Source organism: Coregonus clupeaformis, chromosome 7 (genome assembly GCF_020615455.1).
Source record: "Coregonus clupeaformis isolate EN_2021a chromosome 7, ASM2061545v1, whole genome shotgun sequence".
NCBI classification, from domain to species: Eukaryota; Metazoa; Chordata; class Actinopteri; order Salmoniformes; family Salmonidae; genus Coregonus; species Coregonus clupeaformis.
The window spans coordinates 41,722,044-41,737,981 of NC_059198.1; the positions used below are offsets into that span (position 1 = coordinate 41,722,044).

The following is a 15,938-nucleotide window of genomic DNA, read 5'->3' on the forward strand; positions in this document are numbered from 1 at the left end:
CGGAAAACCTGATAAATAATTTGATTATACGTAGATTTGACTTTTTAGGGAATATTAAATTGGCATTCCTTTACAGCATTGTAGCGTCTAGGACATAGCATTAAAGTGGAATGTTGTACTTTTGTATGTGTGAAGTGCACAATTGAAATTGATCTGCTAAACACCAAATACTAGTAGATACAGTATACAAACACAGGAAGAACGTCATGGTAACGTGTCAAACTCTGTTGGCTCAGAGAGCGTGTAGTAGTCTCACAATTACCAACTGCTTAAATTGAGTTGAATTACCAACTATTTTCTACTTACATTACTGACTGTAATAATATACACAATAAAAAAAACAGCTTGAGCCGCCTCTGTTATCGGCTAGAAAAAAGCTGAGAGATGGGCCTGGAGAAATGTAACCACTCTCAAATTCATAGACAGAGCTATGGATACAAGGACTGACCATCCATGATATTTAGAAGTATTGTTTTAACTCTGTTTTGAGGCTATACACTGTTTGTTTACATGTACGTTGTTTAGAAACATTGGAGTAAAATGCTTATTTGGGGTTCTGATGGGTTATGACAGTTGAGCTAAGCTCATGAGGCATTTATAAGTTATATTCTTCAAGAATCAATGGGTATGTCATTAATTTATAAGTAAAAAAAATTGATGTAGCAACTAAGGCTGCGTTTACACAGGCAACCCAATTCTGATATTTATCTTTTGACCAATCAAATCAGCTCTGAAAAAGATCTGTGAAAAGATGTGATTGGTCAAAAGACCATATAGTGGCAAAAAAAGATCAGAATTGGGCTGCCTGTGTAAACGCAGCCTATGAATTATTGGTTTAACAAAAGGAATGGAAAGAGTCACTGAAGGGATTTCCAGGGAATGCTCATTTATGTACAAGTAACTAACCTTTTCCTAACATTGCTTAAGACTGCTGATTTCTAGGGAAATACATTTGAATTGGTATTGTACACTCATAACAAATTATTTCACATGTGGATGTTGAACTCAGGGATAGAGACAGAGTCAGGTTATTAAAACAATCCCCATTGTAAAAATGTTTTGTTAGACAAGTAGAAATTTCTCAAACAATCTGACATATCTACTGTTAACAAGAGCTAAGAGTCTACATGACACTGTTGACGTTCTTATTCTCAAAATGTTTAGCTACACTAAAACGCGTTCTCAGGAGTGATGAATCACGCTTCACCATCTGGCAGTCCGACGGACGAATCTGGGTTTGGCGGATCCCAGTAGAACGCTACCTGCCCTAATGCATAGTGCCAACTGTAAAGTTTGGTGTAGGAGGAATGGCTGTTTTTCATGGTTCGAGCTAGGTCCCTTAGTTCCAGTGAAGGGAAATCTTAACTCTACAGCATACAATTACATTCTAGATGATTCGGTGCTTCCAACTTTGTGGCAACAGTTTGGCCAAGGCCCTTTCCTGTTTCAGCATGACAATGCCCCTGTGCACAAAGCGAGGTCCATACAGAAATGGTTTGTTGAGATCAGTGTGGAAGAACTTGACTGGCCTGCACAGAGCCCTGACCTCAACCCCATCTAACACCTTTGGGATGAATTGGAACGCTGACTGTGAGCCAGGCCTACTCGCCCAACATCAGTGCCCAACCTCACTAATGTTCTTGCGGCTGAATGGAAGCAAGTCCCCGCAGCAATCTATTAATACCCATGATTTTGGAATGAGATGTTCGACGAGCAGGTGTCCACATACTTTTGGTCATGGAGTATTTATCTAAAACAAGTGTCATTTATATTTACAATTCCCTTATCCAAACGGATTACTCATTTACCTAGCTCTCATCAATAACTCTTATTAAGTTGTAAATTATAGTGCATGGAGAATGCTGTTTATTTCTATTTGAAAAAATAAAGTAGATGCTTTTTCCACTTGGAACCGGTAAGTTCGCTAGACCAGGGGTTCCCAAACTTTTTCACTCAGGCCCCCCTTCCAGCATTGGGGAACATCCGCATCCTCCCTGCGTGCGCGCCACATCTATTTCTATGGGCACAAGCACTGTTCATGACAAACTGTTCACATCCCTCTTGTTGGCCAAAATAAAATTGAAGGTTTCAAGTTTATTTCCTGCAATTCTACACATTTTGTCATGCCTAATGTGGATTCATGTGATATTTGAGTGACTCAAACATTACAACAAAATCTATGAGCTAAAAAACCTGGCTATAAAAATAGCACACTCTATATATAAACTCCCAGTAATTTATTCACTGTACCTTCTTCAGGGTGACCCTGGTGTTTTACCTAATACATTACTGGGAGTTTATATATAAACTCTATTTTTATAGCTTACAGTTTATTCACCATTAGTAAGCACCTCTACACTAAATAATTTTCTTTGGGTGTGTGCCAGCTCATGCTTTTTATTAGACTAAAAAACCTAGCTAAAAAACATTAGCTGATATGGGCTATAAATAGCTCTCGAAGGTATGCAATGACTGACATGACAAGAGGAAAACTGATGCTGCACTACCCAATTTCGAAATTTCACCTTGTGCATCCTACTATTACAACTTTCAAGAGTAAGTTGAAGCCGGACTGAGTAAAAACAATATATCTATATATTTGTATTTATGTAGTTTTTTTTTTTTTACACCGTATTCTGACCTTGACTTAATTCCACCATCTTTACGCGCTAGGAAACCATGAATAAGGTCTAACGCAGTGGTTCCCAAACAATGGGGCGCCAGGGGTCTGTGCCGTAAAGGTGGTGGAATTAAGTCAAGGTCAGAATACGGCGTATCTTTCGACACACCGCCACACCTTCATTTATTCGATCTCCACCAAAAACGCTATTCTCATGCTTAAATTCAGAATACGCATACAGAGAAAAGTGCATAAAAAGGGAACTACTTTCCATTTACGTGCACTTAACTCAGTTCGGAATCGGGCCCATAGAGAACTCGGGTCGGAATCGGGCCCATAAAGTCCTTTATAGTGTCTATTTGTGCTCTTCCAGTTTTCAATCCCTATTTCAATTATTAATACTAGTAAGATATAAGACTTACAGACCAGTTTTCTTTCTAAGATAAACAGTGAGACCCAAATAACCTAGAATAAATAGCTATTATTTACCGTCATGTGTTAGGCATGCATTGATCTAGATCATCTGTACATTTTTGTGTCGTTTTCCAAAATACTTTGACTTGACCCTGTCAGTTACTGGTAGCTCTCGGTACCCAAAATGGTTTGAGTCTTGGTATTCAAGTGTGTACAACAGATAAAATATCTGTAATAAATTGGGTCCACAATACAATGTAAGCATAAGGTCCATCAGTGTCCACCACTGCCTTAGGGGTCAGTATCTCAGTGTGTACTCCGTTCACTCCACATTCACATTTCATGGCAAGCAAATAAAAAACAACTGTTTCACACGCTCGACCCGGACTGAACAAACAACAGTGTACAAATAAATTACTTGCGTGACATAATTATATTGTCAAGGCTTTGGCTCATTCTTCTGATGGGAAAGTCACCCAAAGTCGCCTGTGGATGCTTAATGGATTTGAAATGGAGTACACATTTCCCAGGAGCATCAGTTCATGACAGACGCCATCTTGGTTTTGGCTGACTTACGTCCAAGGACGACGCAAAAAGCCTATTCACTCCAGAAATAAAGGGACAACCACACTACTATAATCCCTCCAAACCCTTCCCTGATGTCCCACATCGTCTCCATCCAAGTTCCTTTAGTACCCATAGTCCTTCACTGTCCCTGTGTTCTGTGGGAGGAGACCCGTAGCGTACAGGGGCATGTACAGCAGCGCTCAACCCGAGGTACTCCAGGTTCTCTGCCGCAGGCAGGAAGTGACTACTGGTGGGCGTGGCCTGAGGCAGGAAGTCCTCCTGGTAGTCTGGGTTGTCCATGCGCTCGCAGACGGAGCGAGGGAGGGTACTGCGGGCCATGTTGAGGTACTCAGGCCTTTCCAGCACGGGAGGCAGGAAGTTGAAGAATTTGGCAACCGGGTCGTACCCAGAGGAGGGCCTACTAGCCCAGGATGGCTCGGTGGGATCCTCATAGCTGGGGTTGAAGACGTCAGGGAGCCTGGTGTTCTGGTTCATGTATTCTAGAATACAGACGAAGGTCAAGTAAATACCCAGGCTTACATTACAGAGCAGAGATGATGCATTTTGGTGAAGTGTTACGCCGTCAATGCATATGTGTTACTGTAAGTTGAAAGTTAATTTAATAACTCATAGATCAAGTTTGTACTGTACCTGGAAGAGCTGGGAAATCTTTCTCTAGAGAACCGCCGTGGGTGGGGTCTGTGATGTAGCGAAGGACCACACTGTTCTCTCTCATCGGATGGCCGTTCTGTGGCGAGACGATCGACACATCAAATCAAATCAAATTGTATTGGCCACATGCGCCAAATACAACAGGTGCAGACATTACAGTGAAATGCTTACTTACAGCCCTTAACCAACAGTGCATTTATTTTTAACAAAAAAGTACAAATAAAACAACAACAAAAAAAGTGTTGAGAAAAAAAGAGCAGAAGTAAAATAAAATAACAGTAGGGAGGCTATATATACAGGGGGGTACCGGTGCAGAGTCAATGTGCGGGGGCACCGGCTAGTTGAGGTAGTTGAAGTAATATGTACATGTGGGTAGAGTTAAAGTGACTATGCATAAATAATTAACAGAGTAGCAGCAGCGTAAAAGGATGGGGTGGGGGGGCAGTGCAAATAGTCTGGGTAGCCATGATTTGCTGTTCAGGAGTCTTATGGCTTGGGGGTAGAAGCTGTTGAGAAGTCTTTTGGACCTAGACTTGGCACTCCGGTACCACTTGGCACTCCGGTACAAACATAAGATGTGTGTGTGCATGTGTGCATATGTCTGTGCATGTGTGTGTGTTTACCCTAGAGTTGTGGTGCTGGGTGGTCTGCCCATTGGAGAGGCCCTTATCGGGGTGAAGATACTCCTCAGCATCCACCACATCCTCCATGTCCTCTGATGTACTGATCAGGCTACGGTAAAACATAGGTTCCGTGGGACTGGGCAGGTACATGCGATCATCCCCCTGAAATGTACATTTTAGAGTAAATTAAATTCAACGTTTTATTCTTTCTTAAGTTAAAACATGATGCTTCGGACATCAATTGCTCTCATCAACAAATTAAGTAGATATACCATCATAGTTTTCAATACCTTTTATTGCCTATAGTAGCTACAATATGGGTCAATATTTCATTTTGATTGATCCTAAATTGACAAAAATCCCATTGAGATCAAGCATCTATTTTATGATGGGAGACCATTCCTGTAATGTCCCATCAAAGAAATAAGAGTTGATGCAACTATCTAATAGAATATCTAATTCTGAGGGCGTATATTATTCTTAATTACCTGAATGACCAGATAGCGAGATGGATCCCGGGCCATTTTGGAGAACTCCGAGATGAGCTCCCTGAACCGTGGTCTGCTGTCTGCATCGATCATCCAGCCTGAAGGAAGGTAAGACATCAAACCCCTTGATTTTGTGTGTGCGTGTATGTGTGTGAGCCTGCGCGCGTGTGTACACATTTCGGTTGAATGCGTTCAGTTATGCAAATAACTTGGTAACCCGTTTCTTTACATATCTATGGTGCACATGACTCACATTTGACCATGATCATGTAGACGTCTATTGTACAGATGGGGGGCTGGGGCAGGCGCTCTCCTTTCTCTAGGACTCCAGCGATCTCAATGGCTGGGATGCCATCGTAGGGCTTGGACCCAAACGTCATCAGCTCCCACACTGTCACACCTGCATGTCATTACAGGTACATCAACCGTAGCACTCAATAGAGGTAGACACTTTCAGAAGCTGTAGTTGTTCAGATATTACGTTTATTTGATTATTTCCTCAAATATTTGTTGTACTGTTTGTCCAGTTGGACTTACCGTAACTCCACACATCGCTCTGATGTGTATAGGTCCAGTGAAGGATGGACTCCAGTGCCATCCACTTTATGGGCACCTACAGTAGGAAGGAGGATTATTGGTCAGCCATGGTTGAGTGAGTTACAAGTAAATTATATTTTCACTCACTTTACTCACACAGTTAAGTCCATTGACCATCATGTAACAATTCAATTCAATCTTTATTGGAAGTTAATTGTGTTCAGGGTTCATACATAAACATTTTGAGAAAAAATCCCCACATTTTCTAGGATTTGCATGACTGTGCAAACCGTATTTGTATAAAAACACAAAATGTGACTATGGCAGTGATGTCAGTTGCTCTAACCTTGCCCCCATCTGCGTGGTACTCCTTCTCGTTTGCGGTGAGCAGCTTGGCCAGTCCAAAATCGGTGATCTTGACGTGGTGAGGCGTCTTCACCAGAACGTTCCTGGCCGCCAGGTCACGGTGCACCAGGTGACGCTCCTCCAGGTAGTTCATACCCTGCAGACAACATCCAAAAGACATATGGACGTCAGACACCAACTCCTTGTGACTCTGAGGCTGTCCTGATACGGACACTGTACATACAAATTGGTAGTGGATGAGTTGAGGTCCCCCTTACAATGCAAAGCACGTTAAGCACCTAGAAAAAGCACTTTATAATTATTAAAAGAGTCTATCACTACAATTTGACATGGGTTTATCCAGAGGCAAGTATTTGTACTAATGTTGACACGAACAAGGTCCCTCTCACCAGGAACTTTAACATAACCTCCCAATACTTAACCTTCCGTAGAGGGCTACTTTGAGTGGGACTAAACAGCTTCAGATGCTTAATTCCCCCTTTTCTATCAAACATATCATTATTGTATCTTATTAGTATCTTTATAGCTACAGCCCCTACCTGCTTTGAGCCATATCTCCATAGAATCAATAAGACTGTGTTGCTCTTTGAGACAGCAAGACAAGCCGTGAACAGATAGAGACCTCTGTGTATTCAATAATTAGCCCTCAGCAGGCTTACTGTACAAATAGACTAAGAATAGCCAGAGGCAAGGTCACAACCATGGCTGGGAAGCAAGCTCTGCTCAGGCCAGGGGTTTTGGTGGATGCGTGCGTGTCTCTGTGTGTGGGGGTGTGGGGGGGGGGGGGTTATAAAGGGGTAACAAAGAAGTTAAGTGAATATATCAGTCCGTCAAAGACCCATTTCTAATCACACCTGAAATAGTGGGAGAGCAGAGTGAGTGTTGAAGAAAGCAGTTTGCTCCCGTTTGTAATAATCAATCACGCTACCCGCCGTTCGTCTACATATTGCAGACACATCTGGTTATCCAGCTGTGATAGCAGCTGGCATGGTTCTATTTGAGGCTTGTCACATTAGTCAGATCGAGATTGACTGAAAAGGTACTTCTTTGACAGGCTTGCTAGTGATAAGATGGAAGGTACTGTTTTCCACAAAGTCATGAGTATGGCATACCTATATACAAAATAAGATAAAGCACCAATGTAACAGCAAAGTCATTTCCTGTTTGCTCACCTTGGCGATTTGCACACACCAATTAAGCAGGCACTGGGAGCCGATGTTGTCCTTGTTCTCCTTGACATAGTCCAGCAGACAGCCATAGGGCATGATCTGGGTGATGAGCTGCACCGTGGACGTCAGGCAGATGCCTAGTAGACGACACACATGGGGGTGCTCCACACTGGCCATCACATAGGCCTCCTGCAGACAGAAAACATGGAGGGTGTTCCAGGTCATCTTTTCAGATCTCACAATGCCTGGAGAAGTATTCAACATCTCAGAAAACACATGAATAGGATATGGCAATCTGCTGAAAAGTTGCTTGGTGGCAGGTAGCCTAGCGGTTAGTGCGTTGGGCCAGTAACTGAAAGGTTGCTGGTTCGAATCCCCAAGCTGACAAGGCTCTGTCAATGTGCCCTTGAGCAAGTCACTTAACCCTAATTGCTCTGGATAAGAGCGTCTGCTAAATGACTAAAATGTAAAAGAAATGCTGAGAAGCGCAGCCAGGCTGCCCAAAAAAAAAAGGGCAACCTGGAACGCCTGGGCTTCATTTAGAATCATCTATACAAACAGTTTACTCACATCTAGAATCTCATTGTTGGCTTTCAGTGACGTGGCCTCTCTCAACACCTTAATGGCAACAGGGATCTTCACGTTTTCTCCCTCAGGAATCCACATGCCCTAGGGAGAAGACACGTTTATGTCACCTTTTACAAACTAATGAACACATGGACGAGGAACACCTTTTATAAAAATCAGTTTAATCACTAGTGATTTGTGTACAGTCGTGGTCAAACGTTTTGAGAATGACACAAGTATTGGTCTTCACAAAGTTTGCTGCTTCAGTGTTTTTAGATATTTTTGTCAGATGTTACTATGGTATACTGAAGTATAATTACAAGCATTCCATAAGTGTCAAAGGCTTTTATTGTCAATTACATTAAGTTTATGCAAAGAGTCAATATTTGCAGTGTGGACCCTTCTTTTTCAAGACCTCTGCAATCCGCCCTGGCATGCTGTCAATTAACTTCTGGGCCACATCCTGACTGATGGCAGCCCGTTCTTGCATTATCAATGCTTGGAGTTTGTCAGAATTTGTGGGTTTTTGTTTGTCCACCCGCCTCTTGAGGATGGACTACAAGTTCTCAATGGGATTAAGGTCTGGGGAGTTTTCTGGCCATGGACCCAAAATGTCGATGTTTTGTTCCCCGTGCCACTTAGTTATCACTTTTGCCTTGTGGCAAGGTGCTCCATCATGCTGGAAAAGACATTGTTCGTCACCAAACTGTTCTTGGATGGTTGGGAGAAGTTGCTCTCGGAGGATGTGTTGGTACCATTCTTTATTCATGGTTGTGTTCTTAGGCAAAATTGTGAGTGAGCCCACTCCCTTGGCTGAGAAGCAACCCCACACATGAATGGTCTCAGGATGCTTTACTGTTGGCATGACACAGGACTGATGGTAGCGCTCACCCTGTCTTCTCCGGACAAGCTTTTTTCCGGATGCCCCAAACAATCGGAAAGGGGATTCATCAGAGAAAATGACTTTACCCCAGTCCTCAACAGTCCAATCCCTGTACCGTTTGCAGAATATCAGTCTATCCCTGATGTTTTTCCTGGAGAGAAGTGGCTTCCTCGCTGCCCCTCTTGACACCAGGCCATCCTCCAAAGGTCTTCGCCTCACTGTGCGTGCAGATGAACTCACACCTGCCATTCCTGAGCAAGCTCTGCACTGGTGGTGCCCTGATCCCACAGCTGAATCAACTTTAGGAGACGGTCCTGGCGCTTGCTGGACTTTCTTGGGTGCCCTGAAGCCTTCTTCACAACAATTGAACCTCTTGAGGATGGACTACAAGTTCTCAATGGGATTAAGGTCTGGGGAGTTTTCTGGCCATGGACCCAAAATGTCGATGTTTTGTTCCCCGTGCCACTTAGTTATCACTTTTGCCTTGTGGCAAGGTGCTCCATCATGCTGGAAAAGACATTGTTCGTCACCAAACTGTTCTTGGATGGTTGGGAGAAGTTGCTCTCGGAGGATGTGTTGGTACCATTCTTTATTCATGGTTGTGTTCTTAGGCAAAATTGTGTGTGAGCTCACTCCCTTGGCTGAGAAGCAACCCCACACATGAATGGTCTCAGGATGCTTTACTGTTGGCATGACACAGGACTGATGGTAGCGCTCACCCTGTCTTCTCCGGACAAGCTTTTTTCCGGATGCCCCAAACAATCGGAAAGGGGATTCATCAGAGAAAATGACTTTACCCCAGTCCTCAACAGTCCAATCCCTGTACCGTTTGCAGAATATCAGTCTATCCCTGATGTTTTTCCTGGAGAGAAGTGGCTTCCTCGCTGCCCCTCTTGACACCAGGCCATCCTCCAAAGGTCTTCGCCTCACTGTGCGTGCAGATGAACTCACACCTGCCATTCCTGAGCAAGCTCTGCACTGGTGGTGCTCTGATCCCGCAGCTGAATCAACTTTAGGAGACGGTCCTGGCGCTTGCTGGACTTTCTTGGGTGCCCTGAAGCCTTCTTCACAACAATTGAACCTCTCTCCTTGAAGTTCTTGATGATCTGATAAATGGTTGATTTAGGTGCAATCTTACTAGCAGCAATATCCTTGCCTGTGAAGCACTTTTTGTGCAAAGCAATGATGACGGCACATGTTTCCTTGCAGGTAACCATGGTTAACAGAGGAAGAACAATGATTTCAAGCACCACCTTTCTTTTAAAGCTTCCAGTCTGTTATTCTAACTCAATCAGCATGACAGAGTGATCTCCAGCCTTGTCCTCGTCAACACTCTCACCTGTGTTAACGAGAGAATCACTAACATGATGTCAGCTGGTCCTTTTGTGGAAGGGCTGAAATGCAGTGGAAATGTTTTTTTGGGATTAAGTTCATTTTCATGGCAAAGAGGGACTTTGCAATTAATTGCAATTCATCTGATCACTCTACATAACATTCTGGAGTATATGCAAATTCCCATCATAAAAACTGAGGCAGCAGACTTTGTGAAAATTAATATTTGTGTCATTCTCAAAACTTTTGACCATGACTGTAGAGTGTGATCGACTGGATTCAGACCCCGGTGTCCTGCCACAAGACTGTTAGTCCGCTGAGCTAAAGCCTAGGCATTAGCTCAGGGAGCGAATGCAAGTTTCAGGTCTCATGCAAGGTTAATCATTCACTGTCTGAACCACCTCCATTAAAAAAGCATTGATCACTTTGCTTACCTTAAAGACTGTTCCAAAGGCCCCTGATCCCAACACTTTGATCTTCTTAAACTCGGTCTCCTTCAGAATGCGGAGCAGGGCCTGGTTGGGTGCCTCTCCACTTGGGGTCAGGGGTTCAACCAACTGTGGGAGCAACAACAAAGCAAAGTGTCTTATCTACCTTCAGTATGTCATTCATCCCTGTAAAATGTTGTTAACATGTTGGCCCCTGTGGTTGAATGTCATGTCTGTGATTGAGTTTGTATGGCTGTGTTTACACCAGTGGCGTCAGTTCAGCTAAACCTAGGGTATGGGGAAGTTGAAGCTCATTTACTGCATTTCTACACAATTTAAAAACTAAAATGCTATTTTGAGAGCAGCAAAAACAAACAAAAATAATTCAAGCCATTAATGATTACCTCAATATTAGGTTTAAAGATCTGTGGAACGGCATATACAATGTCAACCACTACTCAACCTTATCATAAATTTACTTGTGGTACGGCACATGCAGTGCAACGTGAAATAAATGCATAATACACACTATTGAGTCACAACAAGGCCAAATTCAAATGCCGACATCCATATGCAGCACGCGAGTTTCAAGTTTGGGGAAGCTATTTAGTCACCATAAAATTGCACCTTTATAATAAAGGATTGCATGCATCTATCATCGCATTTGTAGACTAATGTAAGATAGGCTACTATTCCTAATGTGATGAGTAGATTGCATAGTCATAATTTAGGCTAATAATATAACTCAATCACTGTTAGCAAAACAGACAGTTCCGAACAATGCATGCCTGAGCGCGCGTAGTGACAGAGTAGGCCTAATCAGAGATGTTTCTTCTCCTTTCTTTGCACGGGAAGAATTTGACCTTTCATTAACACATTTCATGCAATTCTACACTTTATATGACTGGAGACATAAGCAACATATTTTTTAATAGCTGCCTCTGCTGACACTGACAAACAGATCAGTAAAAACGACCTTGTCTTGAATGCAACCATCTAATCTAGGCCTACAAAAAGGGGAGACACAAATTGTACAATATGACATCCATCTAGCCTGGAGGAGGAAATGATTGTCCCCCCCAAAAAAATTCCAGTGGTACTGATCCAATGACAAAGACAGTGAATATGGGTGCACTCACTGGGGATATGGTCGATGCTCTCTGCTGGTGCCAATAAGATAGGCTGCTGTTTGCTCAATTGCGAGTTGAGAATTTTGATAACTAGAGACAGATCAGTCTTTTCCTTTGTCTTTTCAGCAATAGCCATTTGTTTTCTAAACTATGTTTTTCCTATGATTTTATTTTGAAATATTGCGATAGGCCTATTTAATTGCTTTTCACTAACCTCTGCAACTCAACAATCAGCTATTTGGTAGGCTATGTTCCGCGTGCGCTGAACAAACTGCGCACTTTTAAAACAATCCACAGCTAGGATTGCATGCATCTATCATCGCATAATCTCTGGTGTAGTATTTTGAATGATTTTATTTATTTCTGTATAGGCACGAGTAATTATATAGCTAATTTTGGCAAATTCAATTTACTTTAGGGGAAGCTTATCTTCCCCTAGCCTATTGAACGCACTGCCTATGCCGACATCAATGTGAAAGTGACTGGTGCATAAAACAGCTGGCTGCGAGGCTTACAAGGCCGAGCTCAAATGCCGACATCAAATTCAAAGCAATCGGCGAACTGCCTAAACGGCAAAGCTCTCTGAGCAATGCTCCGCATGGTCCTAAAGCCAGCTAGCCAATACGCTGTTGCATTTTAATCAGGATTGGAATTATTTTAGTATTTTTTGTAGCCTACTTTTACATTTTTGGTCTTGAGCTAGGGTATGGCGACACAGGCAGCCCAATTTAAATTTTTAAATTTTTGTCATTTAGCAGACGTTCTTATCCAGAGCGACTTACAGTTAGTGAGTGCATACATTTTCTTTTTCATACTGGCCCCCCGTGGGAATCGAACCCACAACCCTGCCGTTGCAAGCGCCATGCTCTACCAACTGAGCTACAGGAGGCCATTCTGATCTTTTTGTCACTAATTGGTCTTTTGACCAATCAAATACAGCTCTGAAAAAGATCTGATGTGATTGGTCAAAAAACAAATGAGTGGAAAGAGATCAGAATTGGGCTGCATGTGTGACTGTGAACGCAGCCTATATGTGCATGTCTAATGCATGTCCAAGTATACAGTTTGCGTCCTTCCTGTGGCTGTGGTCTCTTGTCTGTTACCTCTCTCTCCTGCAGCAGACGGCGCAGTGTCCTCTTCCTGACGATGTGGCGTCTGCGGAGCAGCACAAAAACACCCAGGGCCAGGACCACAAACACCAGGAGGCCTCCCACCACGCTGGCCGCCACCACCGACGCAACGTGACCACTGGGAGAGCAGCACAGGGGGTGAGTTTCCTAATAGCTTCTTAATACCACTAAGATCATCTAATATCAAGCACTTTATAACAACTGCTAATGTAAAAAGGGCTTTATAAATACATTTGATTGATTGGTTGACTGATCTTTCATCTATTGCCTATACCGGACTAATAAACGGTTATATACTGTAAGCTATATAATTATTTGGGGGAAACTCACCCAAGATGACTTTTCTCTTCATTTACTTGATCAATGCTACTTTCACCATGATACAGTTTCATGTTAGCATGATCCCAGATCTATTTGTGCTGTCTTGCTAACTACTATAGTCATTGTCATGTTAAACAGCACAAACAGATCTGGAACCAGGCTGGTTTCATGTTGCTTTATTTGAAAGATCAGATCACCATAGTTCTCTATATGATCCTCGCTCACCCTCTGGTGCTGCAGCCACTCAGTCCAGGTCCAGAGCATCTGCAGACAGGAAGGAGGGAATACTATGTTCAGGAGACTACTTCACACGGTCCTGACCATGGTAAATGATCATCATGGTCTATCAATAGGCATTCAATCAAAATAAGCTGACATTGGCTTTATAACAAACAGAGTTAGACATAGATGGGTAGCCTATGCCTTACCCCTGGGTGCAGTTCTCATGACAGAGCTGACATTCTCTCTTCTTGTCAGCGTATTTCCAGATGTGCCTATCCCCGTCCCCGAGAACGCCGTGTGGGCACCGATAGACACAGTGGGGGCCATCTTTGACGTGGGCGCACGCCAAACACTTGTCAGGGCCCTTTAGAGTGCGAGAGAGGGGAGGGTCAGAGGTTCATAGAATTGCTGATCATCACTGAAAAAATCACTTGTCTTGTGTAAAACCACTGACTTCGCTATATTTCCCAAGTCACACAGAATTCATCTAATTCTCTGAATTTGTTATGTAACTCAATATCACGCGAGAATGTCAAAATAATTTTTTATGAAAAAATTGAGATGGATTTGAAGTGAAAGTAGCGTACTGGTCCAAAGCAGCTTCGGGTTCCATTCTTCACCATACATTCTTGGTCACATTCTAGACACCTGTTATTCAGTACATACTCTCGTGGCACCCTAAAAAGGCAAGGAAAACTGTTAAAACATGAACACAGCACAAGCCTACAGTAGATATATTTGACATATGAGAAGTATCAATAGTTTGTGCCATTGGGTTAGCTCACCCCTCCAGTAGGTGACAGACCCCTACACAGTGGCCCCTACGGGTGTAATACAGGCAGGTAAAACACATGGTGGTGCCGGGCCCCCAGCAGCCCTCGTCAGTGCACATCTCATCACAGGTACTGTTTAGCTTGGCTGTAGGGAAGAGAGAGGAAAACTATAGGCCCCATCCAGAAACAACCCCCCCTAGACCCTACCCCCAAGGCTAGGGTAGATGTGAAAGGATAGGATAGCACAGGAAGTTGGTGGCACCTTAATTGGGGAGGACGGGCTCGTGGTAATGGCTGGAGCGGAATAAGTGGAAAGGTATCAAATTCCATTCGCTCCGTTCCAGCCATTATTATGAGCTGTCCTCCCCTCAGAAGCCTCCTTTGTAGGATAGGTGTAAGCAATAGCGCTAAAAATCGATCTAACCTATCAGAGGGTGGAGGTGGAGTCACTGCCTCATTGCTTGTATCCAATCATGGCAATGTTAAGTAACTAAGCTAACTACAAGTACCAGTGGCCAATGGGAATAGGGCTGTTTTGACTATCACAGACACTAACTGGGATGAATGTTAGCATTTGGCCATTGTAACCATTTTTCTAGAAAAGCAGTTTGTATAAAGGCGTTGATCAGAGTTCATACTTGATCATTGTCCTTGCTTACCACAGGTGCTGATGTCGGCGTTGTTGCCGACCCTTGAGGACTGTTTGTCCAATCTGAACAGGCCCTTCCAGTGGTCTCCGTTGGTGTAGCAGAGCTGGGAGTTGTCCTTCACCACAACGTTGCCATCGCTGATCTCTCGCAGAGACCGGAGGCCTAGATACTTCAGATGGGCCATGTTGAGGGCAGCGAAACTCACCTGACCACTACGGGAAGAGAAAAGGTTATGTTAGTTTACTAGGTTAGCTTAGTGCTACTCTAGCTAGCCCAAACATATAATTGAACAATGTGAAGTTGCTGAAATATCATACAGCAGGGAACCTCTCAAGCCAGCTCACATTTTATCTTCTAGGCTTCTGAGTTTTTGCTATCAATCATGAACCGAACCCCATAGAAACAATTATTTCAAAAACCAAGTTTCATAGTTGTGACAATAGCAGAGGTGTCATGCAGCATCTTCTGAAGCAGACATATTGAACATCACCTCAGTGTAGGATTGATTAATGACCACACTATTTACCAAGATTTTTCGTAGCTGTCTATTTACCACCGCAAACCGATGCTGGCACTAAGATTGCACTCAATGAGCTGTATAAGGTCATAAGTAAACAAGAAAACGCTCATCCAGAGGCAGCGCTCCTAGTGGCCGGGGCCTTTATTGCAGGGAAACTTAAATCTGTTCGACCTAATTTCTACCAGCATGTTAAATGTGCAACCAGAGGGAAAAAACTCTAGACCACCTTTACTCCACACACAGAGACGCGTACAAAGCTCTCCCTCGCCCTCCATTTGGCAAATCTGACCATAACTCTATATTTACTGATTCCTGCTTATAAGCAAAAACTAAAGCAGGAAGCACCAGTGACTCGGTTAATAAGGAAGTGGTCAGATGACGCAGATGCTAAGCTACAGGACTGTTTTGCTAGTTCAGACTGGAATATGTTCCGGGATTCTTCCGATAGCATTGAGGAGTACACCACATCAGACACTGGCTTCATCAATAAGTGCATCGATGACGTCGTCCCCACAGTGACCGTACG

The 15,938-nt window shown here is 43.3% G+C and overlaps 1 protein-coding gene across 1 annotated transcript in view; it reads right to left on the reverse strand.

Annotated features, from left to right (window-relative positions):
• Positions 1 to 2,806: 2,806 nt before the first annotated feature.
• LOC121569195 (melanoma receptor tyrosine-protein kinase-like) overlaps positions 2,807 to 15,938 on the reverse strand; it is a 56,434-nt gene continuing 43,302 nt past the window's right edge. Inside the window, exons 12-27 of the mRNA XM_041879955.2 lie at positions 14,902 to 15,104; positions 14,255 to 14,387; positions 14,057 to 14,147; positions 13,676 to 13,833; positions 13,473 to 13,511; positions 12,900 to 13,044; positions 10,673 to 10,795; positions 8,027 to 8,125; positions 7,460 to 7,645; positions 6,268 to 6,423; positions 5,922 to 5,997; positions 5,638 to 5,784; positions 5,385 to 5,482; positions 4,897 to 5,058; positions 4,253 to 4,349; positions 2,807 to 4,101 (exon numbers count right to left, since the gene is read on the reverse strand). Of these exons, the coding sequence (XP_041735889.1) occupies positions 3,668 to 4,101; positions 4,253 to 4,349; positions 4,897 to 5,058; positions 5,385 to 5,482; positions 5,638 to 5,784; positions 5,922 to 5,997; positions 6,268 to 6,423; positions 7,460 to 7,645; positions 8,027 to 8,125; positions 10,673 to 10,795; positions 12,900 to 13,044; positions 13,473 to 13,511; positions 13,676 to 13,833; positions 14,057 to 14,147; positions 14,255 to 14,387; positions 14,902 to 15,104 (2,347 nt within the window). The 3' untranslated portion in view covers positions 2,807 to 3,667. The remainder of the gene's footprint in view (positions 4,102 to 4,252; positions 4,350 to 4,896; positions 5,059 to 5,384; positions 5,483 to 5,637; positions 5,785 to 5,921; positions 5,998 to 6,267; positions 6,424 to 7,459; positions 7,646 to 8,026; positions 8,126 to 10,672; positions 10,796 to 12,899; positions 13,045 to 13,472; positions 13,512 to 13,675; positions 13,834 to 14,056; positions 14,148 to 14,254; positions 14,388 to 14,901; positions 15,105 to 15,938) is intronic.